This window comes from Sturnira hondurensis, unplaced genomic scaffold (assembly GCF_014824575.4).
Source record: "Sturnira hondurensis isolate 20B ecotype Veracruz unplaced genomic scaffold, ASM1482457v3 Scaffold0001221, whole genome shotgun sequence".
Taxonomy (NCBI): domain Eukaryota; kingdom Metazoa; phylum Chordata; class Mammalia; order Chiroptera; family Phyllostomidae; genus Sturnira; species Sturnira hondurensis.
This window is the reverse complement of record NW_028073852.1, coordinates 1,258,210-1,283,554: the sequence shown is the minus strand read 5'-3', so window position 1 is coordinate 1,283,554 and position 25,345 is coordinate 1,258,210. Positions and strand designations below refer to the sequence as shown.

At 64.7% G+C, this 25,345-nt stretch overlaps 1 protein-coding gene across 4 annotated transcripts in view; it reads left to right on the top strand.

The window, feature by feature from the left end:
- The first annotated feature begins 8,690 nt into the window (after positions 1–8,690).
- Positions 8,691–25,345, top strand: part of BAIAP2 (BAR/IMD domain containing adaptor protein 2) — a 45,560-nt gene continuing 28,905 nt past the window's right edge. For 3 of the 4 annotated variants that reach the window (XM_037068593.1, XM_037068610.1, XM_037068601.1), the window contains exons 1-3: positions 8,691–8,859; positions 18,507–18,582; positions 20,083–20,169. In XM_037068593.1, coding sequence (XP_036924488.1) covers positions 8,806–8,859; positions 18,507–18,582; positions 20,083–20,169 — 217 coding nt within the window. In that variant the 5' untranslated portion in view covers positions 8,691–8,805. Of the gene's footprint in view, positions 8,860–9,368; positions 9,486–18,506; positions 18,583–20,082; positions 20,170–25,345 lie in introns of those variants that run through there. The other variant, XM_037068620.1, reaches the window with a different exon arrangement.

Genomic DNA, 25,345 nt, shown 5'->3' with positions numbered 1-25,345 from the left:
TCACAGTCACCAGGATGCTGGAGTTAAAAACACACAGAAAATAACAAGTGCCGCCCTGGCTGGTGTGTGTGGCTCAGTGGACTGAGCGCAGGCCTGCGAACCAGACGATTGCGGTTCAGTTCCCAGTCAGGGCACATGCCTGGGTTGCAGGCCAGTTCCCAGCAGGGGACGCACGAGAGGCAACCACACATTGATATTTCTCTCCCTCTCTCCTTCCCTCCCCCTCTAAAGATGAATACATAAAATCTTAAGAAAAAAAATAACAAGTGCTGGCGAGGACGTGGACGAAGCGAGGACGTGGACGAAGCCCTGGCCTTGCCTGCTAGTATCAGTGATGCCACCGAGACAAAAGCCAGGGTGGCGGCTCCTCAGGAGGCAGCACGTCCACTCCCAGGCGTGGACCCGAGGGCCCGCAAAGAGGTGTTCTCACAGCAACTGGCCCCCGACTGCCAAAGGGGGGCAACCGCCCCGAGGCCACTACCGAGGAGGGTCCAGCTTACCTCCGCCCACAGGACGACGGGACAGGATGCAAGCAGCCAGGGAAGGCACGGGGGCTGGCGGCCCTCAAAGGTGTGTCGGCGAGGGCAGGGGGTCAGCCCCAGGAGGTCTGCGGCATGCCGTCCCAGTCCATTAAGTGTCCAGAGCAGGCCAGTTGGTGGAGACGGCACGGACGGGGGGCAGGGCCTGGCGGGGCAGGCCATCCTGGCCTGGACAGAGGCAGCGGGTACTACATGCCCCCGAGCTGCACTGGGCTGCTGCATGCTTCTAAGAGGTTAGTTGTATGTTCTGTGCCTTTTTTTCTCAAAATTTTTAAAGGTGTCACTGGGCCCTTTGAAAACACCTATCACAGCAAGGACTTTTCTCGCCGAGCTCGAGCTGCGGGACGATGGCTGCTGCTGCACCTACAGGTTGGGGGTGGGCCTGTCGCACGGGTCGCCTTTCCTCCCTTGTGGGGCCTGGGACAGGGACAGGCGCAGAGGCCACCTGTGGCTTTGCCTCAGGACAGATCCAGGCCCCCACCAGCGCCCGAGCACCTGCTGCTGCCTGCCTCTGCTCCCACCACGCCCGCAGCTGGCCTTGCTGGCCCTCTGCTGTCCCCACGGCTCTGTCCCTGCCACGCACCCCCGCCACCTTTCAGGGCTGTCCACCGCGGGGCAGCGGAGGCTCCTGATGCGGACCCCAGCCTGAGCCAGGCCCCACTCTGCAGGCCGAGGCGAGGTGCCGGTCGCCTCTCTCATGGGACAAAGCTTATCATACACCCCAATTCGTCTGGGCCTGTGGCCCCTTCTCCCTAACTCAGCTGCTCCGGACTCCAGGTGGGAGCGTGAGCGGGGCTGGGGGGCACCGAGGGGGCCTGGCCTCTGCCTCACTGCTCCCATCCGCCTGTGCAAGTCTCCAGCTTGCAGCTCCCAGAAAGCAGTCAGTGTCCGGCGGGAAGAGTCGGCATTGCTTTTCTGAGGCCGAATGGAGGCCACTGGGGTTTTCCCAGTGGGGACCCAAGCCCAAAAATAAGGAAAGCCACCACTGAGGGCAGTGCCACGGCCCCCGGGCTCCGCAGAGGGCCCCCCAGGTCTGCTGGGAGTGAGCAGCTGACTCCGGAGCTGCTGGCAGGGCTTGGGGCACGGTCTCTGCCAGCGGCAGTGTCGTGCTCTGGGAAGGCGGCGTGCAGAGGCCGGTGGACGCGTCCACTGGAGCACCTGTCCCCCGCAACAGAGGCTCTCTTCTCATTTGGATGGCCAGCGCTTCCCACGAACCTCTACAAAGACGCCTGTGTCTTCCAATTCCCAAGAAGAAAGAGAGCCCCATGGGGCAAATGATGTTTTCAAGCTTGACCCTGACATAACCTGACTTGGAATCACATCACCATCGGACGTGCCAGGAAGCGCCGTGCTTGCTCCTCAGGATCAGGACTCAACGCAAGTCCCACCACCTGCTCTCGCTGGAGAGAGGCCACCCCACCCTGTGGCTTCGCTGTCCCAAAGGCCCAGCCCCGTGGGTTCCCCCACACTGGCTCCCACACTGGCTCTGGGAATCCCTGGTCAGACGGACTCACGGAGCTCCACCCAGGATCCGCCCAGCCCAGGCCCCCACCGGCCTTCACCTCCCCCACACCACTTCTTCCAGGCCCTCCAGCGCATTCTGGGGTACGCTGCAGGACGGGGTGAGGGCACACAGGTGCTGGTGCAAGGGTCTGGGACCTCAGGTCCCCGAGCACCTACCACCCACTCCGAGGTGCAAATGGCTAGCCTCAGGATGTGCTAGCCGCGCAGTCTAGCGCTTGTCAACACAGCCGAGCACAGAGGACATGCAAGACATGGGAGCCCCAGGCCCACTGCCCACCTGGGCCCTGTACACCCTCCAACGGATGCACCTGGACCAGGAGAGGCCCCGCTGCATCAGGACCCACCCGAGCCAGGGTGACGACAGGCTGGGGGCCGCCACGCCTCAGACGTGTGGCACTGGGCCCTGGGGGGCTGAGGTCCCCACCCCATCTCTCTCTGGCCCCCACCCTCCGACAAAGCGAGCGCAGATCCAGCCCGAGCACCCTCCAAGCGCCCCCTTTGGTAGCTGAGGGTCCCGAGTGGGGTTTCAGGATCTGCAGCAACAAAAAAATCAGATTTCAGGGCTGAAGACATTTTAAAATGGGGCTTTAAATAAACATGGAGTGATGAGAGAGAGAGGGGCCTCCAGCAGCTGAAATTAGAAGCAGCCGCCGGGGCCGCGACCATCTGCGCGAGCGAGCTTGGCGGCTCTTGCGTCTGGAGCGGCAGCGGCGGGAGAGCTGGTGGCGGCAGGCAGGGGCCCGCGCGTCCTGCTGGAAGGACCGTGGCAGCCCCGGGGCTGGGCGGCTGGGCGGCAGGGGCAGCCTCCAGTTTCAGATTCCAGAGAACAGACTTCCTCTCCCTCCAGCACCCTCTCCGACGGCTTCCAAGGCAATTCAAGTCGCTCGAGAGCCAGTGATAAGAACACAAAGACAGCGTTTCAGGACTAGAGGAAGAGTAATTCTATTTCTCTGAGGCTCAGTGTTCTCCCTCTTCGTTCCTGGGGAAGCTGTTGGACCACTCTTACCCCGAGGGACGGCTCAGGGTGGCCAGGCTGGGCACACGGCGCTCGGCACCCACCTCTGGCCCTCGGGCAGGCTGTGGCCTCTCAACACCGCCCCCCCCCCCGCCCCAGTCTTCCAGCTCCCCTCACTGAAGACCCCTCCACGAACTGGGTTTGTGCACACCCCAGTGATAGTGCTGGAGTTGGGGGTTCCCTGCTGCCTGCAGCCCCCTCCCCCACCCCCGCCGAATCCTGGAGCCCCCTGCAGTGCACCCAGACCAGCTCTGGACTAACAGCCCAGTGCCCAGGCCCTCCCTGCCTCAGCTGGGCTGGGAGGCAGCGGGATCGGGGTGGCCCCCTGAAGCCTCATCTGCACTGTCAGTGACTGTCTCCTCGCACGAGTGGGTGCCTGAGCCGGCAGACGCGGCCGACGCCACGACGCACTAGGAGAAATATCCGAGCAAACCTGCGAGGCTGCCTCCCACTGGCACCCAAGTCACAGGATGTGCATTATGTAAGGGGGCCCTTGCTCGGCGAGGGACTAGGGAGCCCCCTCAGGCCCTCCCAGCCTGGCCAGTAGGGAAGTTCTGGAACTTTCTAGGCCACTCACTAAGAGGACTGAGGCCGGTCCACAGCCTGAGGGGCCCATGGGAGCCATGCCCTCACCCCGACTCCTCCACCTTCCCACACGGGAGGACCTGGAGTCGGAGTCACTCTCCCCAGGCTCGGTTCGGCTCAGGTGCCCCGTCAGGCACCCTGGGAGGGGCAGGTGCAGCCAGCACAGGTCCCTGGAGGTGCCGGGTGGCTGGTCACAGAGAAGAAAGCCCTCGAACTCTGAACCTTGCTCAGGTCAGGGGTGAGGGCCGATCCAAGAAAGAGACGAAAGCGGGGGGAGCGCACCTGGTGGCAGCTGGCCCCCCCAGGGCTCACTGTGGGTAGGAGGGGGGGCGGGGGGGACAGGCCAGTGCTTCACCTGCTGAGCCCAGGGGACCAGATGTGGGTGAAGCCAGGTCCTGCCCTTCAGACCCGAAAGCCAAACAGACGCTGTGTCCGACTCGCCAGCACTCTGCTTTTAGTAAACTTTCAATTTTAGGACAGTTCTGCGTTTACATAATTGCAAAGCTACCCAACGCTAACACCCGGTTCCCCCCTTGGTAACACGGTGAGTGTGATGCGTTCATTACAGCCAACACGCCTGTACCCGTATGTCTCTGCCGGCTGAAGTCCACCCTTGAGTCCAGTGTCCTTAGTTTTTGCCCGCTGTCCCTTTCCCGCTCCAGGGTCCCACGTCTGGGCTGTGATGGCCGCAGAGGCTCTGGTGGTGTGTGACCGTGACAGCGTTGTGGTGTGCTGGGCAGGGGTTGTGCAGACAGCCCAGCCGTTGGGACTTGCCAGGTGGCGACACTGGGTGACAGTGTTGGGGGTGACAGGGGAGGTCAGAGGGGGTTACAGTGCCCTCTCTACATACCAAGGCCACGCATGCTCGCTGCGGCGCCCACCGTTCCTGTGACGTGACCGGGCTCGCCTGGCGGAGGTGCGCTTGCCGGCACCTCCCCTTCCACCCCGTCCATCTGGAGAAGTTGACATGTGACGCCTGCAAGGAAGGGCTCGGAGCGCCGCTCTGCCCAGTGTCTGCCGTTCTGCAGAGATGTCCCCTCGAGTTGCTGAGACACGCTGGAGACTCGCCACCATAGGCCAGGGACAGTTCTGCAGCTTCTCCTGCTGTTCAGCCTCGGCTCCTGGCTGCACGCTCTGCAGCGGCAGACACCTGCCCACATCCACGTCCGGGCGAGGCCGCTGGTGTGCGGGCGCCAGCTCCGGGCAGCAGCCCGTCTGTGCACGGCTGGCGGGCTTCACCCACTGCGGGGGCTCGGCTCTGCCTTTCGCCCTGGACTGAGCCGTGTGCGGGAGGCATGGAGGGGGCATCCCGCCTCTGCGCTCCAGGCCCCAGGCCCCTCCTTGCTTTCTTGGTGGTAACATGGAGGCACAGAGAACCCAGGCCGGGAGCCCGGAAACAGCGCTCTGGACACAGTTTGGATAGCTTCCCCGGTGACCTGGCCAGCCCGAACACCTGGCGTGGAGGGGGGAGGCAGGCTGAAGCGAGACAACGTGGCCCCGCTCCCCGTGCCGTCCCCACGCTCCCTGTGCCCGTAGTGTCTCCTCCTCCAAAACTTTCTGGTTACCCATGACAAGTGCTTTGATCCAAGGAGGAAAGAGTTCTGATTGGGTGGGTCCCTTTCTTCAGGAGGCTGCCGGGAGGAGGGGGTGGGAACAAAAGCAGCGCCCTTGCTGGGCACGAGACCTCCCCGTGACCACAAACCACCACCCCAAGGCCAAACTCCGCCAAGCCGGGTTGGGCTGGTCAGAGAGGCACGGAGGAGGCGACCGCTCAGAGCTTGGCCGGTGGGCACCTCCGAAAGAGCACTTCTGTTCAGCAGAAACTCACAAATCCCTGGGCTGGCTTTGCCAGGGGAACAGCTTGCTCGAAAAGCAAAGGCTGTCATCCTGTAATTAAATCTGAGACCCCCCTCCCTACGTGACGTTGAGATGAAGCCACTTACATAACGGGACTAAAAATAAGCTGATGAAGAGCTACATTCATTCTGCTTCCAGCCTCCCCCCAGGTTGCCCACCCAGGGTCACCGTGGCAGCACCTGGCGGTCAGACTCTCGCCTCTGACCTGGGCTCAGCACACCGCATACACGGGCGCCCTCGTGAGCTCCCAGGCAGGTGGACCTTCTGGTTCAGGGCTGGGCTGCTGAAGGGTGACTTGGCTACACACCTCCCTGGCTGCGTGGACCGCTCAGGCAGAGACTGACAATCAGAAGTGACAGGGAAAACCAGTGGTGTGCACAGTCCAGTCCATCTGCTTCTTGGGGACTCTTTAAGACCGGCTCATTGTAGACACCCCGCCCCCCACAGAGGGGAGGAGGAACAGCCAGGTCTGGGCGAGGACAGAGAACCTGGGCTCCTGATGGCCGACACTCTCTGCCAGTGTTGGTCTTCTTGCTAGTTCTCTGTGGGGCAGGAGGGAGGGGCAGTTTCCCCATCCCGTGGGGATAATGGCTTCCTCTTGCTGGTCCCAGAGAGGCGGCCAGATCCCAAGGGGTGCCAATGACTGCCCAGTCGCACTGGCTGCCAACCTCCAGGCGAGTGATTAGACCCCAAAGCCCCCGACACGGTCTCAGAGGTGAGGTGACACGGAACAAGGTGCACTCACAAAGGGCCCTGAATGCCTCCAAAATAAAAGGGAGGCGGGACAAGCCACACTGCAAGCTCTCACAGCCCACCACCGTCGGCCCTGCGTCCTTACCCTGCTGCCGGGCCCCACCCCAGGCACCACTGCCATTTGCAGGGGCTTCCAAGGAAGAGAGAGGCCTCACAGGACCTGGGTGGTCTCCTGCCCTGTGCTCAGACCGCCTCCTCCCAGCTGAGGGGGTGGCACACCCATGCTGGAGACCTCTCCGGAGGCCGGTGGCTCATGGAAGACATCAGGCAGGGCGGTGACTTTCTCGGCTGGGTTTTCCAGGCCAGGCAGGTAAGGCTGCCCCGCCCACATCCTGCTCTGCGACTGCCCTCAGTCTGGGCACGTACTCTCCGAGTGCAGGCACGACGCACCCTCTTTTCATCACTCGTGGCAGGTGCTCCACGGCTGCTCCTCTGCCCGAGGGCGTCCCTCCCAGCTGACCTCCTGCACAGCTGCCAGCTGGTGGGCACAGGCACAGCCATCAGCCCCCCTGGAAGGCAGGCTGGACTCTGCAGGGGTGTCCTGCCTGAGCGTGAGCAACCAGCGTGGGCAGGAGGGGGTGTCAGGGGCGGGACCTTCTAAAGCGGGGAGCAGGGCTGGGGACCATGGGAGCTTTTCTGGAGGCCTCTCTCCTCCCTCCGGGGTCTGCAGGCTGACTCTCCTCCCAGAGAGGCCAGCCCACCTGTCACCTGTCATGCTTCTGGTCCCAGCCCTCCACTTCCCTCTGGGACAGCAGCTGTTCCTCTACCTACCCAGCCTCTCCTGTGACCCTGCCAGGTCAATGGGCTCACGTGGGCGTGGGCGCTGACTCAAGCTGGCCCGGTAGAAGGGAAAGAGGACCACTAACGTCCTGCTGTTAGAGCCAGCTCAGCTGGTATCACACACAAGGAAAAAAATCCCGGGAGCTGCCGCCACTGGGATCTACCTTAGCACCTGGAGAACAGTAAGGACAGAGAAGGGAGACAACCCACAGGAAGGAAATTAAACCGAAAGGTCAGGGAACCAAGACTCAAGGTTGAGGGGGTGGGTGGGCAACCGCTTTCGGAATACCGCATTCCTTTCCTCCGCACCCACAGGAAGCCTGCAGCGTGAGGTCCGTTCAGGTCACGGATGCTGTGACTTTGGGGCCTGCTTAGTCCTTTGCTGTCTGTCTGGTGGGTCTCCGAGTCTTCCTCGGCGCCTGCTGTTGAAGGGATGAACGAGGACTGTCCCAGGGATGGGATGCTAGCAGGCATCTGACTTAGTCGAACGGAAATATTCAGACCTTGTGTTTTACAACACAAAGTAAATAATTCCTCCACGTTCGTGTAATTTGTGTAAGCATTTCTCTGAAGGGCCTGCACTGGGAACCCACTGTGCCAGCCCGGGTCAGCTTCCTCCGCAAAACCTCCCAGGAAGCTCTTTCAAACGCAGGCAGAACTGACCCCGTGATCCGTCGTCCAGGAAGTTCCCCTCTTCAGGTTTCCCCGCCCTCTCCACCACCGCAGACCCTCCTCCCCCCACGAGAGAACTCCAGACAACAAGGATCTTCTGCCCCGAAGAGAGTCCCCAGGTTCCCCCAACCCTCCCTGCAGGACCTTCTGCCCACCCATACCTGCCCCCACTCCAGAGCCCTCAAGTCCTCCCCCACCCCCCACAATCCTCTTCCGCCACCCTTCTCGGCCAAGGGCCCACCCCTCTCCGAGGTTTTAGCGCCGAGCCTGAGCCCCCCCCCCCCCGCCCCGGGGCCGGTTCTCCCTCCTTCCCCAGCAGGGTCGGCCCGGGGGTCGCCGCCGCCCCGCGAACTTACCTACTACATCGCCCGGAAGGGCCCCCGGGGCAGCGCGCCGGCCTCTCCCATCCTGCCCCAAGCTCGCGAGACCAGAGACCGAGCAGCCAGGGACTGTCGCCTCTCAGCACGAGCTCGCGACCCCAGCGCCTTCGCGGAGGCCCGACCGCCCGTACTCGCCACTTCGCGAAGTGCCGCCCCCACGCGCCTCCGTCTCCCGCACTCCCACCTCCTGCTCACTTCTTCCTGCGCCACCCCGCCCCCACCTCCCCGCCCCCAGCCCGGCTGTCGCCAGGACCCCCCCCCAGGCTGTTCCCAGGGCCTCAGCCCGCGCCGCGCCTCCGCCTTTTCCTCTGCGATCGACAGCGCCACCGGCCAATCGCTGCCCTGCACCGGGCCCCTATGCCCCTCCCCCTTCTCCCGCCCCCTTTCCTCCCCTCCGGAACCCACCAATAGGAAGGAAAGCGCGGGGGCGGGGCCTGCCAGTTGCCTAGCAGCGGCGGGCTGGGCGGGGGCGGGCTGCTGGGGTGGCGATCGGGGCGCGGCGGGGGTGGGCGATCAGGGCGGGGCCTGTAGGGGGCGGGGCCTGTGCTTCTATAAAGGTAGCCGCCGGCGTACCGCCGCGCTTTTGGTCGAGTTCCGCGTGCAGGCTGCAGATTTTCTCGGTTGCTTCTTCTGCCTCCCCCACCGCCGCCTCCGCTACTTGTGCCCCCGCTTCGGTCCGTGGTGCAGCCGGACCAGCACCATGTCGCTGTCGCGCTCGGAGGAGATGCACCGCCTGACGGAAAATGTCTATAAGGTGAGCCCCGTGCCGCCCGCAGGCTTGGGCCCCGCCTGGCGGCTCCGGGGCCTCAGGGGTCTTTACGGCGCCGCGGCGGGGGCCCGGCTTCGACCGGTCACAGGTGTGTGCGGGCGTCCCCGTCTTGCCAGCCAGCGCTGCCCCCGCGCGCCCTCGTCGCGCCTGGGACCGAGTGGAGAGGGGCGCAGGTCCCGGGGCGGCGGGGGCGGTGGGGGGCCGAGGGCTGCGATGCTCGCGGCTGGCTGGCCGCATTGCCCCGGTTGGTGAGGTAGACCCGCGGGCGCGGTTACGCCAGCCTTCGGGCACTTTTTCTCAACAGGCTTTTTCTCTCCACAACTCCGTTCCGGGCACTAATGGCCGTGGCCCAGGTGGGAGGTCGCGCGGGCAGGTTGGATGGGTGAACAGATAATCCATCATCTTATGTAACCGCGAAGGGAGAAGACTAATTGTGTAGGAGGCTGGCGCGCCTGCCTCTGCTTTGATATGTGTTAAGAGTCGAATTCGGGTCCGCATCTTCTTTGGAAGTGACCAGGAAGCCTTCTGGGCAGCCCTCCCCGTCAGTCGAGTGCCTCGGATCCCCGTTAACAGGCCCTGGGGCTTCTGTTTCTTCAGCATCCATTTCCTCGGTGTAACCCCCCCCACCCCCATCAAACAGACCCAGCGGGTTGGGCGGCTCGGCCCGCTGCAGTTCCAGACGCCTTTTCGCCGGGGAGATTTGCCTCGAGCGGTCCGCGCGTCTTCTGACAAAGCTGCGCCTTATTTTGAAACTGTGTCTGAAGGTTAAGTGGTGGGCTGGGAGGACCGGGTAGCTGGTATTTACGCGGCAGTTGCTGGTTCGCGGTGGCTGATCAGGGTTGCAGCGTGCTGGCGGAGCAACAGTTTCTGACCGTGTTAAGCCAGCATGGCTTCTCAGCGGTGGCCCGCCAGGCCAGCTACGCGCTCCCTGGCTCAGGACCCAGAGGGAGGCTTCGGGTAACCCTGTGCCTTCGGCCCGAGCCCAGGGGGCAGACTGCACTGTCACCCAGCCTCGGTAGAGCTCCTGAAGTTGCAGTGAGGTGGCCTGGAAGGATCCTGAGACCAGGTGGGGATGGCCTTGGTCAGTTCCGAGGCCATGTTAGAGCTGCGGGTAAACAGGAGTGGGGGCTGCGGGCAAGAGTGTTGTGTCGGGTGCCCTGCAGAAGCCCAGCCGCGCGTTCCTGGTTGCTTTGTGAGCGCTGTCAGGGGAGGAGGCTTGTTCAATTATTAGTCATTAGTTCCATTACGACCTGCTCCTTACTGCAGGGGTGGGGAGACGTGCCAGGCTGTTCTTCCTAGTTTCCCAGCTTCTGCCCTGAAACCATGAAACAGGAACTTTCACGGTGAGAGCTCCGAGGGGCGCGTGCCATGGCTTTGCACTGGGAAATCCCCACGACCATCCTTGGTGGAAGGCACACCAGGGCCACCCTGCCCGGCGTGCAGTCACGGCCAGTGGCTCTCGTCATGGCCAGTGGCGCTCGGCACGGCTGTGGTTTGTCTGGAGCCTGAAGTGAACTCTGTTGTCCGGACAGGGCAGTCAGGGACTTGGAGCTCTTCTGGGAGCAGACAGGAAGGTTGGGGACACACGTTCCCTGGCATCGACCTCTGTCTGGTGGTCGGTGACTCCTGTGCCCTCGCCCCGCTCTGCTTTCCAGGCAGACTGGGGCTTTCTCCTGCCGGTCCCCGGTGCCTTTCCATGGGGTTGCTGGGGGGTGCGAGGTTCTCTGGCAGAGCCCGTGCAGGTTGGGCGGCTTCGGCCCTCTACCCGGCACAAACCGGCCCACACGAAGACACAGCCAGTGCGCAGCCAGAGCCGCGTGTGTGCGGCCCTGGGCCAGCTGGGCAGGTCCTGCGTCCTGTGCAGGGATGGTCTGCTGCGGTGCTGGAGTTGGTGGCTTGCAGAAGAGGGGCTGGGTTGCTCGTGGTGCCCAAGCTGCAGCTCTGAGAGGCACTCGCCTGGGCAGAGGAGGGCGCAGGCTTGCTCCTCCTTGGCCCTGCTGCTGGGAATACAGGACTAAACTGAACAGTTGGGTTCTTCTCCCCGGCCAGCTCTGTAATGCGGACGTTGTCCTCTTTCCCTGTGGCCTAGTACCCATGGATCCGTTTCCTCAGGGGATTTTGTGGAAGGCACAGGGCACAGGAGCACACTGCCGTCCTAGTTCCCCCTGAGAACTGGCCCTCAGACCCTCCAGGGGACAGCGTGCAGGCCACAGGCACACCCCGAGGCAACCCTGGGTAATGGCCTGGGGCAGGGACAGTGTGCAGGGTGGTCCTCTGCCACTGAGAATGAAGCCGCGACTGTACCCTTTTTTGGGAGAGGCCTTCGGTGTCCCCAAGTGCTGGAGAGGCGGGAAGAGATCTTTCCGGAAGCAGATCTCATCTTTTGGTTCTGCAGGGGGACTGTCAGGCGAGTGCCATGCTGGTGGTTCTGTGTCCCAGGAGAAGCCCCGGTTCCCATGTGACCTGAGGACCCCTGAGGGGGCAGCTCTGGCACGTTCTTTAGGAATATGGTGCCACATGCGGAGTGGGGGAACAGCAGAGGAGGGCGGCTGCTCTCGGTGCTGTGGCCTCACCCCGCAGCTTTGGTGTGGCCCCGGCAGGTCCCTGTGGCTGGGAGTCGGTCGGCTTGCCACCTGTGGTGTGACTGGAGCAGGGTGGTGGTTGGCGCTGGCAGGAGGGGGCCCACCTGGGCAGGCGAGAGCCCACCACTGTCCCTTCTGACCAAGGACTGACTGACTAGCCCCTGCCCACTGTCATCCCCCCCCCACTCCAGGTGGGCCCTCCTCACCCTCGCCCACACCTGGGCAGCCACGTGCAACTGTCGGCGGCTGTCAGCGCCCCGAATCCACAGTGGTCAGAGCTGCGCGGGCCCGGGTGGAGGCGGTGGAGGCGAGTCTGACGGGCACTTCCTTGGCAACGGAAGTGCCTGCCTGGCGGAGCAGGCCGGTGCCCGCCTGTGAAGGAGGCGAGGAGTCACAGCACTGTGCGCGAGTGTGTGTGTGTGGGGGCTGTGCTCGCGTGTGTGTGTGCGTGTGTGCACAGTCTGTGCTAGAGCCCCTGGTCCTGAGGACCATTCTGCTAGAAGAGGCCTTGTCCACACCCCCGTCCATTTCCTCCCATTCCCTCCCAGGGAAGGCAGGTCCTTTGCAGCCCAGGGCCTGGTGGCACTCCAGTGGTGGCCTGTCCTGCCCCCTGGGGATGCAGGGCCTTGGTGGCTGCAGACCCAGCAGTGCCCCGGATGTACCTTTCCTCCAGGGGCTTCGGTCAGGCCCAGCCACTGGGTTTCTTGGTGTGGGCTTCTTCCCAAGGCCCTACCTGGGGGAGGGGGCCTTAGTGGGGCCTGCTAGGGGCCGCCTGGCCCTAACAGGTCCCGCTCTCTGTCACTCTGGCTTTGCTCTGGGGGAAGCAGAATGGCAGCTGGGGGCCACCTGGGCTGTACAGTCTGCTGGACATCGAGAGTCATTGTGACTAACCTTTGGTAAAGGCTTGCTCAGGCACAGCGCAGCGCCAAGTTGTGTGTGTGGCATCATTTATCCCTAAACCGGCTCCACTCGGGGCCCTGGGGTTCCGGGCAGGAGGGGAGCAGCCCATCACGGGGGTGGGGGGTGGGGGGCTGAGCCCAGCCTCGGGCTGCCAGATCTGCTGCTTTCCCCAGGGTTCTGCCTCTTTTGGGCAAGTGCTTCTGCTTCAGCGCAACTGTGTTCTTGATGGCTGAGGGGCGGACGGAACACTTCCTGGGAAGGGGGCAGCGGTCGTCGGCTGTAGCAGTGGAGGGCTCTTTGGGACCAGGCGTTTGGCAGCAGACAGAGGGAAGCCCAGGCTGAGGCTCCCCTGTTGGCTGGGGTGCCCAGTGGCCTGTGCTCCCATGGGTGGGACAGCCCTCAGAGCAGGGCAGGCGGCAGGGCAGGGCGGGCCCTCTGGTGCCTTCTCGTCCAGCGGGAGCCCCGCCTGTGAAACTCAGGCGGAGCCGCCTCGGGGACCAGCACGGGTCAGTGGCCTTGGAATGTTCCAGCCAGCTGGTTCCGCAGTAACTGGGCCTAGCTGTGCTATCAGTGATGAGAACGGACCTCGGGCCAGGCCTCTGCATCGCAGCCAGTGATGGCCCCGGGTCGCTGGGCAGGCGCCTCAGACCCGGCAACGGCAGCCGACACCTGTTTCCCAGTCTGGAGGCCTCTCTCCTCGGCTGGCAGACGCCGCCCCCTCCTGTGTTCTCCCGGGGCACCCTCGGGACCCCCCCTTGACATGTTGACCCCTGTAAAGGCCCTCTTCCCAAAACGGCCACCTTCCCAGGGGTGAGGGGCAGGCCTTCACCACGTGGAAACTTGGGGGACAGGTTCAGCCCCCAACACCCCGGCACCATCGCCCCCACAGTGAGGTGTGGTGGTCCTCTGGGTGCTGTCCGTCAGAGCAGCAGTGAGCGTCGGCCCTGGGCCACTGGTGCCCCAGGCCCAGAGGGGACCTGGAGCCTCGGTTGAAGGGCCTCCTTGGAGTGGCCGCACCCACCTGCTGCCCGCTGGAGCCAGGGCTCTGGTGTGTACGGGCCACAGATAGCCCTGCGGCAGGTCTGAGCGGCCAGGGCTGGGAGTGTGGTCCTGGCTTGCAGTCCCTCAAGGGGCCCTGACCGTGGAGCATGGGGCGGGCAAGAGATGTCTCTTGGGCAGAAGGGAAGCGGCGGGCCCAAGTTCTGACCCCACTGCTCTGGCTTCTGGTCTGATGGGCGTGTCCAGTTCCCGTGGGGGCGGCCCACGGGACAGACCCGGCCCTGCACTCTGGCTCCGCAGCCCTCGCAGCCTGCCTGAGGGCTTCCCTGCTCCCAGGATCTCACTCAGGAGGGGCAGACTTGGGGCACCTGGGACTGCAGGCCCCGAGAGAGAGGTGGGGGTGTGGGGCTCCCAGTTCCGAGGGATCGGGTGGTTCGTGCCCTCTGAAGGGGCTGCTCCCCTCACACCCGTGCGTGGGTCCCTGCCCCTCCCCCAGGGAGCTTTGGGGAGACCTGGCCCCTGAGCTGGCACCGGGAGAGTTGGCCGAATTCTGTGTCTTGTCCTGATGGCACTCAGCCCGAGACTCGGCTGTCTCATCTCCCAGGGTCTCCTGGGGGTCAGGGCCGGGCCAGGGCTCTGATAGGAAAGGGAGCCCCCTTTCAGTTCCTCCTGATGGGAGGCTGCTGGGCTGTGTCACTCGGTGCTGTGGCAGAGACACCGGTTGTCCCTTTATTAACGTAATGTCGGCAGCTTCTTGGGAAGCTGAGGAGGCCCAGGCCACGGCCCTTCTCGAGTGGCCCCTGGCCCTGGAGCTGCCCTGGGGCCTTGCTCCCTCCGGGCCCCTCCTCTGCCTCTTGAGACCCCGGCCCACCCGCCCCTCAGGAGCCCCCGGGCTGCCACTGGGTGCTTTCTTCGGCAGCCGCCACTGGAGGCCGGGCTGGCTGGGCCTGGGTGTGCAGGGCGGGGGTCCTTGTCGCCCCAGAGGACTTGTGCTCTGCAGGGAGCCCGTGGCCCGTGGGGGAATCTCATGGAGAATGTGGGGAGAAGAGCCTGCACTGTCGAAGCATGGCCAGCCCTCTTGGTTTGTCCCCGAGTCCAACTAAGTGAAATGGAGCTCCAGATTTGCTTCCTCCAGGTAGCCCTCCTAGTATCCCCTGAATTCTGGAGTCAGTTCTATTTAAAATGGTCCTCGGGACAGATGTTTTAAAGAGGGACAAACTGTCCTCTGCCCAGAGCACCAGCCAGCTGGGGACCCTGGTGAGGAGGGGACTACAGTCTGGCACCTGCTTCTGCAGAGTCACAGCCGAGGGGAGGTCGGGGGCAGCTGGGCGAGCAGCTAGGACAGGCGCCAGGCTCTGCTCTGGGGTGACAGGGCGGCCAGGCGTCAGCCCTCCCGGGCGTGGGAAGCAGGGTAGCTCCTCAGGGAGCTCAGGCAGGCGGAGCGGCCTGGGGCCACCGGCCCTGTCCCGTCAGTCTTGGTGGGAGCAGTGCTGGGGCCCGTGCGGCCAGCCGGGGGTCGACGCAGGCACTGGCGGGCAGGCTCCCAATCTCCCTTTGTTTGCCCCTCTGTGAAATGGAACGGTGACCCCCAGACTACTGGGTAAGGGTTCGGGCTGGAGGGGAAGGAAGGGCTGCCTTCCCCGCGTGGAGGGGCTGGAGGCCGAAGGCGTGGCTGCCCCTTCCCGCCTGTCCACAGAGAGTCTACCTCTTTGTCTGGGCAGCCCCGCCAGGAAGCTGCAGGAGGGGCCGTCCGGGGCCAGAGCTCGGGAGTAAACAGACCCAGCTGCCCCCGGCACCGGGGCGAGGCCTTGGCAGAGCCCCACCCGCCTCAGTGGCCCGGCTGGAGGCCAGGTGTCCGCTGCCCTTTGTCCCTGCTGTCCCGGCAGATTCCTCGGCCCACGTAAATCAAGATGGCCGCCACCACCCAGGGCTGGCCAGGAGCTGGCCTTGCCGGGTTCTCAGCCTGCAGGGTCTGGGGGCCAGTGGTCTCCTGTGCCCTGGCTCGGCCCCTCCCTTACGCCCCTGCAAAGCTAGAGGCCCGTGGCTGGGTCCCAGGCCTGAATGGGTAGGCCCAGTGCGCCTGCCCTGCCCTGCCCTGCCCTGTGTCTGAGGCCTGGATCCCTGGGACACCGAGGGCAGAGGGGACATCCTGCTTCGTGACGTCCAGCAAGAGGGCGACTGACCGATCTGACTACCCCTTGACTCGGGCATTTCTTTGCCCGGCCGTCCCCAGTGTGTGTTCTGTGGGGTATCCTGGAGCCCCCCCAGTGCCTGCCTGGCACCAGGGAGCCGTCCCTAACAGCACAGAGTGATCTGGTGACAACTGAAAGACTGTGCCCCACTCAGGGCCCACGGGACCTCCTGAGGGAAGGATTCAGCCACTGAGCTCAGCAGAGCTGGGCGTCTTGGCGGTGCCATGCAGGTGCCGGCATGTTGAGAGACTGCCACTCGGGGCTGGTGAGGACGGGGCCTGGCCTGGAGGTGGGGGGGCGTCCTTCAGCGCCGCTGTGCACCTCCTGGCCTTCCGGGGCCCCGAGTCTCGCGGCAGCTCCAGGCCCCAGGCACCTGCAGCCCCAGACGCTGGCCGGCCTGGGGCGCCACTGGGAGGGCGTGCGTGGGTCTGCCCCCAGCTCTCCGGGCAGAGCCTCCTGAGAGGCGCAGCCGCTCCGGCCGGCAGCTCGGCTGGTTGTGTGCCGCACACCGCAAGGTTTCGGGTTCGCTGCCCTGGTGGCACGAGCACAGTAGGCAGCCAGTCGTGTTTCTCTTTCATGTCGCTGTTTTTCTCTCTCTGCCTCCTTTCTTCTTGCTCTCAGTGAGCGTGGCCTTGAGTGAGGGCGCGAGCCACAACAAAAAAGATACCCTTGTCCCTTCACTTTCAAGAGAGTGCGTCTCGGTGACAGCCCCAGAGCCCTCCACCTGTCAGTGGGAGGTGGTGGTGTTCCTGCTCTGCGGGCAGCGCTCACCCGCCCGGGGCTGTGTGGGGAGGGCGCACGCTCTGGAGGCCCCTGAGGGTGGTGTGGGCCCAGCTTCGGCGGGGGATGGCATAGCCCAGGAGGTCCGAATGTGTCGTCATGAACCCTGGAACAGCCAGGGACTCGACTCGAGAGGGCAAGAGGACCCAGGAGACCCCGAGGTGGGTGGGTGACCCTCCCTCTGACCGCCTGCCCCAGCGTTCCGCAGGGGCCCACCCTTCCAGTCAGGGCTTGGGTGTCCCCACTCAGAACCAGGAGGAAGAATGGGCCTTCTACACGGAAGGAGGGGCACCCCTGGGCATCAGCCTCCAGGGGAGACATCGGCACTGATGTGACCCCCTTTTTAGCGGGGGGACACTGCCGGCCCCACCCACCCGCTCCCACATTCGCTGCACGCTTAGCCCCTGAGCTTCAGGAGTGAGGGCCGGCGCTGCCCTGGTGTGTTCGTTTTGAACGGGACCAGGGGGCGGGTGCCGTGGGCCTGGTGCTCAGCCCTAGAGCAGTGCCCAAGGCCTGCTCCCGTCCCTGGGGCGGGGGTGGTGCAGCAGGGTGTGCACACACACACTCGCGTGCATATGGTCACGACACTGAAACACCAGCCACAGGGCGGCCCCCAAGCCTGTGCCCCCAGGCTGGGTCCTCACCTGGGCTGGGAGTCCTCCCAGAGGCCCCCTGCCCATTTTGTGACATCCCTACCCCAGGTACCCACTCCTCCTCAGACGTGACATGTCCAGACCCTGGGTCCCCCACTGCAGAGTCCGGTCCCCAAAGCAGTTGCCTGCATCCTGCGCCTCCACCACGTCCCGCTGGCCCCATGTCAAGGTCCGTAGTGCTCGGGACGTGGGCCCTCCACCCCCGCCTTCACTTCTCATGTCACTGAGCCCCTCCAGCAGGGCCCCCCGCCCCTTCCCCAGGCCCTTGGCTACAGCGTGGCCCCCACAGCTGGAGGGAACCCTGAAATGCGGCCCTGTGGGGCGAGGGCTCCAGCCCATGACGGAAAGCTCCTGGGCCTTGGCCCGCTCCTGCCCCAGCTTCCCTCTCCCCAGGATGGGCTCAGGCTCCTGCTTTCCCGCCTTGGCTGAGAGCTCCCTGTCCTGCCCCTGGTGAGCTGGCAGCCCCATGGGGTGGGACCTTGGGGTCACAGCTATTGCCCCAGCAGGCGTCAGCTCCGGGGATCACACAGCAGGTGCACCTGGGATCTGAGGCCCCCCCACCCTGCGGACTCAGCCGAGGGCTCCCTTCCCAGGTCCCTGATGTTTGGGGGCCTGGTGGGCACCCCCCCGGAAGCCTGGGGCCCAGCCTGTACACAGCTGGGTGGCAGCGCAGACGAGGGTCCTCCCCTCTGTGGCTGTGGGTGTTTTGGTGTCTCCGTTGACGCTCCTGGCGGACTCAGCAGGCGGAGGCTCCGGCACGTGTTCTGGGGCCTCCCCGGTGTGCCCAGGGCCTGGCGGCTCCCGCCCAGCGTCTCTCCCGGGCCACCCTCCAGAAAGGCCGGACATGCGCTGCGACACGGGAAGTTTCCCCCGCGTCTGGCTGGCGGGGTTGGCCACCGGCAGCCGGGGCAGATCCCCGGGAGAGCTCACATTGGCGCTCGCTGTGTGTGCCTGTCTTTATGCCTCGTAATTAAAATGTTTATTTGGCCTTCGAGTGAAAATCTAATTTTTCAGTCTGAGAAGTGCTGATGTTGGCACCGAGACTCCAGCCCATCAGCGAACAGCCCGGAGCTGGCGGGGTGTTTACGGTGGTGCCGTGTCTGTGTGGCCGGCCGCGGGGCGCTAATCAGAGCTGCATTTGGTAATTGACGTGTTGAGGGAAGCCTGTCGGGTGGGGGGTGCACGGAGCATCTGTGCCTGGCTGGCGGGAGGGCCTTCCTCGGCTGACTCAGCCCAGCCCCTTGGCAGCCTCGCATCCAAGCGCCCCCACGCGCTGCGCACCACCCCACGTGCACTCTGGGGGTGCCCACCCGTGCAGGCCACAGGGCGCACCCCAGGGAGTTCTGGTCTCAGTGTTGTCCTCGTCGTACAGGTGCAGGAAGGTGGGTGGCCCGAGGGCATTCAAGGGTGCAGCTCAGACTCAGGAAGTCTGGCTGTGGCCCCGGGGGTGTGGGGCACACACGCCCTGCGTTTGGCCCTCTCGGTTGGCCCTGGGCCACTGACACGCCGTCCCTGTTCTCCCCCAGACCATCATGGAGCAGTTCAACCCCAGCCTGCGGAACTTCATCGCCATGGGGAAGAACTACGAGAAGGCCCTGGCAGGTGAGGCACGGGCCCCAGTGTGGTGGGCGGGCGGGCAGAGCTCCTGTCTGGACGCTGGCCTCTGTGCCCATGGTCACGGGACGGCTGTGACGGGAGCCTGGAGCTGGCACCTAAAGGCGAGTCGCTGTGGCACCTGGAATCCAGAGGATCGCTTCAGTGAAGCATTTGGGGCCTCGGTGGCTTCAGGGTTGGACAGGGGGCATCTCCCTGACAGGGGGGCTTCGCTGCTCACAGAGGGCGCTGCGGGGTTGGGGAGGGGCCCGGGGAGGGGCACAGTGCAGCCTGGGGCCCTGCCAGTGAGGTAGAGTGCCACGTCCTGGGGCAATAACCTCTGGTCCCCTTGCCCTTGGCTATGAGCACAGGCCCTGTCCCACTTCCCAGGGGGCTTTGTCTGTGGAGGTGACAAGGAGAGGCTGGAGCTGACAACTCTTGTTTTTCTTGCTGCCTCGGTCGCCTGGGACACAGCACTTGGCAGAGCCGTCCTGTGCCTGGGCAGTGGCCTTCTTGCTGGTGTCCAGTGTGGCTGGCTGTGTCTGGGGCACAGAGGGCCTCCTGCCATGAGCCTGTCTGCTGTTGGCGAGCCGGGCCCACAGGCTGCACAGCCCCCAGCTCATCCCACCCGAAAAAGGAGGCCAATGCCGCCCCCTGCTGTGCACACCACGGGGGTTCGGAAGTGCCAGGGCGGTTGGACAGGCAGCGGCTTCCTTTCTCCAGGGCTGCCGTCTGTAGGGAGCTTCTCAGCCCCAGGGGCGTCTCTGGAGTGACGAAACCTCGTTTCCAGGTGCACTGTGTCCTGGTCAAGCCCGGGCCTGTCCGCCCACTGCTGCCCCTGGGGCTCTGCAGGGGCTGTGCGTGGGGAGCACAAGTCTCCGGGCCACAGCGGAGCCCCGCCCCCCTGCCGCCACCATCACCTCCTCTGTGCTGGGCTCTGAGGCCTGACCAGTGCCCCGTTTGGCCTCCTCTTGTGAGCAGTGAGGAGCCTGCCCACCTGCAGCAGCCGTGGCAGCCTGCTGGGGCGCGGGACACGCAGGCGGGCCTGATTGAAAGCCGCCTCCGTAGAGCCTGAGTGCGCGCCTGGCCACAAGCCTCCCCTGGGTGCTGTGGGAGACTTGTCAGAGTCGGCGGGCAGCTGCCCCCTCTGCCACAGGGCACGCCCACCCGGGGTCTCAGGAAGGTCACCATTGTCTCCTTGGTGGCCCTGGGCTTTCCGAGTCCTGGAAGAAGTCGGGGCCACCTGTGCACGTGCCCCCCCACCCCACCCTGGCCACAGTGGTGCTGGCCTGAGCAGTGTGACGCCTCCTCCAGCTCCAGGCCCGGCCCCCAGACCGCGCAGGGGCTCTGTGCCCAGGCGCACGCTGCGCTCTCGGGAGCAAAGCAACCCTCAGGTGGGGACGGAAGAGGTGTCAGGTGGCGCCCTCACTGAAGTGTGTCTGGTCCAGGGGAGGGCTGCCCGCACCAGGGCCCCCTCCCCGGGGGAACTGACATCCCCTCTCCCCCCAGGTGTGACCTACGCTGCCAAAGGCTATTTCGACGCCCTCGTGAAGATGGGCGAGCTGGCCAGCGAGAGCCAGGGCTCCAAGGAGCTCGGTAAGACCCTGCTGTGGTGGGTGGGTCTGCGGCCCCACTCTGCGCCCAGGCTTGTTTTGGGGTGGGGTCAGGTTTTTCCTGTAAAGTGAGGGGGGGTTTCTAGAAGGACGGCACCTTCAGAGCCAGGCAGCTGCCGGCTCTGCTGGGAGCTCTCCCAGGTGGCTGTGTCCCTGAGAAGCGTGGTACGGGCAGGTGACAGGGCGAATCCTCGTGCACTGGTGTTCGCACCTGGTGGCGTGGGGAGGCTCATGGCGTGAGAGGGAAGCAGACCGCAGGGTGGTGACAGACCACTTGTCACAGGCTGGGTATGTGGCAGGTGAGACCACCCCGAGGAACGGGGCACTGGAACAGCTCGCCGTTTTCTTCGTGCTTTCTCTGCGCTCGTTTTCCGAGACGGGCGGGTCCTGCTTTCACAATGACCGTGCACCGTGTGAGGTGGCCTCCCCTGACACAGCTGCCTGGAGCTCCCACTGCCGGCCAGGCATCCTCCCAGAAGCGGGTCTGCCCTGTGGGGTTGGATGCGGCCTCTGCTGCCTGCCTGGGGGCACAGAGGCCTGCCAGCTGCGCGCTGTGTCCCGTGGTTCCCGGCCTGGCAGAGCCATGGCAGTGTCCAGGTGTTTGAGACACAAAGGTGGAAACGCAGCTGCTGTGGGGACAGACGTGCTGTGGGAGGCAGGGCTGCGGCCAGGCCCTGCTCTCAGGGACAGTGGGCCTTTCACCAGGGCCTGGGGGGCCCGCACTGTGTTCTGGCCCTGCCCAGGTAGCCCCTCTAACATGGAGGGGCTGAGGGGCGCGGGGCCAGGCCTGCAGGCTCAGCCTAGGTGGTGCCGGCCGGACGTGTGGGCGTATGCAGGTCTTTGTGATGGATGGGCTGTGGGCCCCACCGGAAGCTCCCGGGCCTCTCGGCTGCCACTCCTGTGGACGGTCTGGGCCCCTGTTCCCCCGGGGAGGGGCTGTCAGGTGTGCATGTGAGCCTTGGCCTGTACACACACGGCTCATGTCTGTGACAAGGGTGCTTTCTCGTCGGGGTTTGTCACATGCAGGGTTTGTCACACGCTCAAGCCCTGGGGTCACAGGCAGAGGGGCCAGGCTGCCCCTGGGAATACCAGGGGCCGTGCGGTGGCCCACCGGGCGGCTGGTGTGGCTGGAGTGGCTGAGATCCCAGAACTTCCTGTGGGAAGAGTCCGAGGGGCCTGTCGCTGCAACAGGCCTGGTGGGCAGGGTGTCGGCCTCGGCCCAGGGTGGTGGGGTGGGCGCCCAGGGAGACGGCCCTTCCCTACTCTGGGGTGCGTTGGGGCTCCCGTGTGCTATGTATGGGTTTGAAACCCTCCTGGGCTTATTTGGAGTGTGGGGTCCATCACCACACAGGAGTCCACTGTGTGGTCTGCAGAGGTGGCCACAGACACTGGCCAGAGGGAGGCTCTGTGCCCTCTGCTTTGTGCCACTGTGACACGAAGCACGGGGGTTTTCCGTGACAGCCGGCCCCCAGCTGGGTGTCCCTTGTCAGTTCAGGCCGACACACTGCGCCCTGCGGGCCGAGGGCTCCCCACGGCACCGCCCCCACTGCGGAGGCCCATCCCGGGGAGTAGGTTTCCAGTTCCCTACTTTTTTTCCATCCTTTCAGCCGCAAATTGGAGGTTCCCACACCCTCTCCCCAGATCTGACCACTTGCCAGCACGGCTCTCAGAATGGGGGGAACCGCTCGGGTTTGCCAGGCAGTCATGGAGGACATAGGGCGAGGTCTGGGAGTGTCACTCCCGTGGAGGCAGGGCCCTGGTGCTCCCTGACCCCTGAGGTTGAGGGATTTGGGGGGCCCCTCCCCTGGTGAGTGGCCGGGTCTGGGAATGTCCTGGAGTCCACAGCAGAATGAAAGACACGCCCGTCACCGAGGACATTCCATTCTGAGAACTCAGGAGCCCCGTGTCAGGAACCGGGACAGAGACTGACAGACCCTGTCTCTCGCGTCACAGCCACTGGACTGTCCTTCCGCCACAGTGTCCCCGAGAAGCAACTTGGTGACACACAGCTGCCCTGAGAGAGCGCGCGGTTCCTGGTGCCGGAACTGTCTCCACCGTCTGGTCCCAGATACTCCACAGGCCCCAGGAAGCCCGTCCCCGTCAGTGGTCACGTGCCATCCCATGAGCTGCTGCTCTGTGCGGCCTCATCCTGGTACCCAGGCTCCTGGTGGCACGCACGTGCCGTCCCCTCGTGCCTTCATGTGGCCGGACTGTCTGCTGTGCGGGCCGTGCCTGACGGGTCCGACTGCCCGGTACTGCTCCCGTGCGCCTGGGCCCCGTGCTTGGGAGGCGAATGGTCGTTAGACCACACTCACCCCGTGTCTGAAAACTAGGGGCCCCCAGCTCCTCCCCACCCGCTGTCCCCAAGGCACTGTCTTAGCAGTGGCGACCTTCCGGGGTTGCACCTGGGTGTCCGGCCCCCCGCCCCTCCCAACAGCAGGGGCACAGCTTCTGCTCAAACCCTCCCTGAACTCTGGTCTGCGCGTGGGCCCACACACCTTGCCCAGGGGATCGAGCGCCCATGGCTTTGGGGTCCACAGTGGGGGACCCCGTTCCTGGAGCCGGCTCCCCACAAATGCCCAGGGACAGCTAAGCTTGGGCACCAGAGGTTACATGTGGATTTCCGGTTGTGCAAGGTCAGGGTCCCATCCCCTGCGGTGGTCAAGGGTCAGTTGTCTGGTGTGCACGTGACAAAGACAGGAGTCCTGGTCACAGTAGGACGCCCAGGGGACAGTGGCTCCTGCGTTCATGGCTGCTTTGTGGACACCCTCTTTTGTGCGGACAGCGAATGAGTCCCACACGTGTGTGCAGCCCCGAACACAGCACACCGCCCCACCCCACCCACCAAATTTCTGGGCCCGGCAGGCCCTCCTGCCCTCTTGCTCCCCTGTGCCCATGCCAGGCTGCCACAGTGTGTGTTCCGCGTGGGGATGCGTGTGCTCCGCCAGTCTTTGTGCAGCACCGTGCGTGTGGGCAGGCAGCCCCTCTGTGCGCCGACCACCCTTACCCACATGACCACGGATGGGGAAGTGGTCCAGCCGCTCCATGTCTGCCGTCTGCTGGCCTTGAGGCCGTGCAGTCCCTGTCCGAGCCCCCTCCCCCAGGCCAGGCAGACTCCTGCCCACCTCGTGGGCCTGTGCTGGTTCCCGGACGTTGGCCCACAGGCTGTCCCACCTGGGGGCCGGCCCAGGTCCTGTTTTAAAAGCACTCGTGTTCCCGGACCACAGGCGTGGGCTTCCTCATGGGTCTGGCCTAGAGTAATGGTGTCCCCTGCTCCACGGGAAAGGGCCATGCCTCTCAGGTGAGAGGCCCCTTGCTTCTCAGTGCTGTTTGGCTTTGCCGCCTGTGTGCGAGCCGCATGGTGTGCAGACCCTTCTTCTTGGTGAGCTGAGCTCAGGGCGCAGTGCCCGTCTCAGTCCCTCATAGTGTGTCCTTTGTCTCGTCCCTCACGGAGTGTGGTTTCCTCCTGCCCTTCCAGCCTGGGGTCCTGGGAGCTGCTCATTCCTGGGATGGTGGACCTTTCCCTGGGACGGGAGTGAGTGCCCATGTCTCCACTACCGAGGTGATGAGGGCCCACAAGGAGGTGCCTTGGGGGGCAGAGCTCTGCCCGGGCGCTCTGCTCACACTGACCGAGTTGGTCTCACAGACTTGGTCTCGACGCCCAGCAGAGGGGGGTTCATCTGCTGCTGCTGTCCTGCCTCCAGGCGTGGCTCCTGGTGGATGTGGGTGCGGGGCAAGGACCCTAGCCACTCCTGTCCTTGTTTCTCTAATGCCTGCTTTCCGTTTTTTCCCCTAAGATTTTCTTTATTTATCTTTAGGAGAAGGGAAGGAGAGAGGGAGAAGAACATCAGTGTGTGGTTGTCTCTCATGCACTCATTTTTGGGAACTGGCCTGCAACCCAGGCATGTGCCCTGACTAGGATTCAAACTGCAATCCTTTGGTTTGCAAGCCTGTGCTCAATCCACTGAGCTACACCAGCCAGGCCTTCTTATTGAGTACTGCCTTTCCTTTCCCATTCGGGGAGGAAGCTTGTTCGGGGGCTGCTGCCTTGCTCATTGTGGGGGCAGCCCCAAGAATGGTGGTCACGCTGACCCTGCCTGACCACTGTGTGGACGTGGCCCCCTGACCATGTCCTGCAGAGCCCTGCCTTGCCCCGCCCCACACCAGCCAGTCGCGTGCCGCTCAGAGGTGGCCCCGCATCGCACAGTAGAGAGACTCTGGCATGCAGTTCCCCGCGGAGGTCAAAGCCAGTCATCAGAGCTGTGAGCGACAGCCAGGTGGCCTCTGGTCCCTCCCCTGTGGCGCCTCTGCCTTTGGTCCCAGCGGCTTCTGAGCTGCGGGGCACACAGAGCGGCCTGCTCTCATCCTCGCTGACGGTCTTCCCTGCAGCGAGCGGGCTCTGCTGCGCAGACTCTCAGTTCACTTTGACAGGCCGGCTGCTTAGTCAGGAGTGCGGGACTGGCTGAGCTCCGGGGCCCAGAACCTCCGCTGCGCTGCTGACCCAGAGCCCAGTCTCAGCCCTGCTCCTTTGGGTCTGCGTTGAGGCCTGTCTGCCGGGAGCTGCCCCCAGCCCCGAGCGCTGACGACAGAGCGGGCTGCCTCTGGTCTGTGAGCTGGTGGCTTTTCCCACCCAGTTCTGCAGGTCCCGGCTGTTCCTGCCCGTGTGCCTGCCCCGAGGCCGAGGGTCAGGATGGTGGCCACAGTGCTGGGCGCCGGGTCTGCGTCAGCAACGCCAGGCCTGCGTGCTCGGTCTCTGGGCTGCGCAGGCGGGTGGGGGCTTGGCCTGAGGCGGGGTGTGGGGGGCAGGCGGGCGTCCTTGCCTTTGCAACCCTCCTGACGACACACAATCAGAAAAGCCACCAGCCTGATGGGGGCGCCACACAGAGGGTGTTTCCAGAATGTTCCAGCGTGGGTTGTGGAGGTCAGTGTGAGAGGAGGGCAGTGTGTCCGGGTGCGGCCGAGGCTGTGGTTGCACGGCTGTCGTGTCAGCGTCCGTCCCCTGTCCAGCCTGGCTCGGAGGAGCGCACACCTCTCTCGTCTGCCCGTCGCTGTCCCCAGGCTTTTCTGATGTCCCCTGCTTCTCCTTTGCCCTGGCTGCTCAAGACCGGTCCCAGCCCAGGTGCAGTCTGTGCCGTGTAGCTGATATTTCCCCGGAGTCA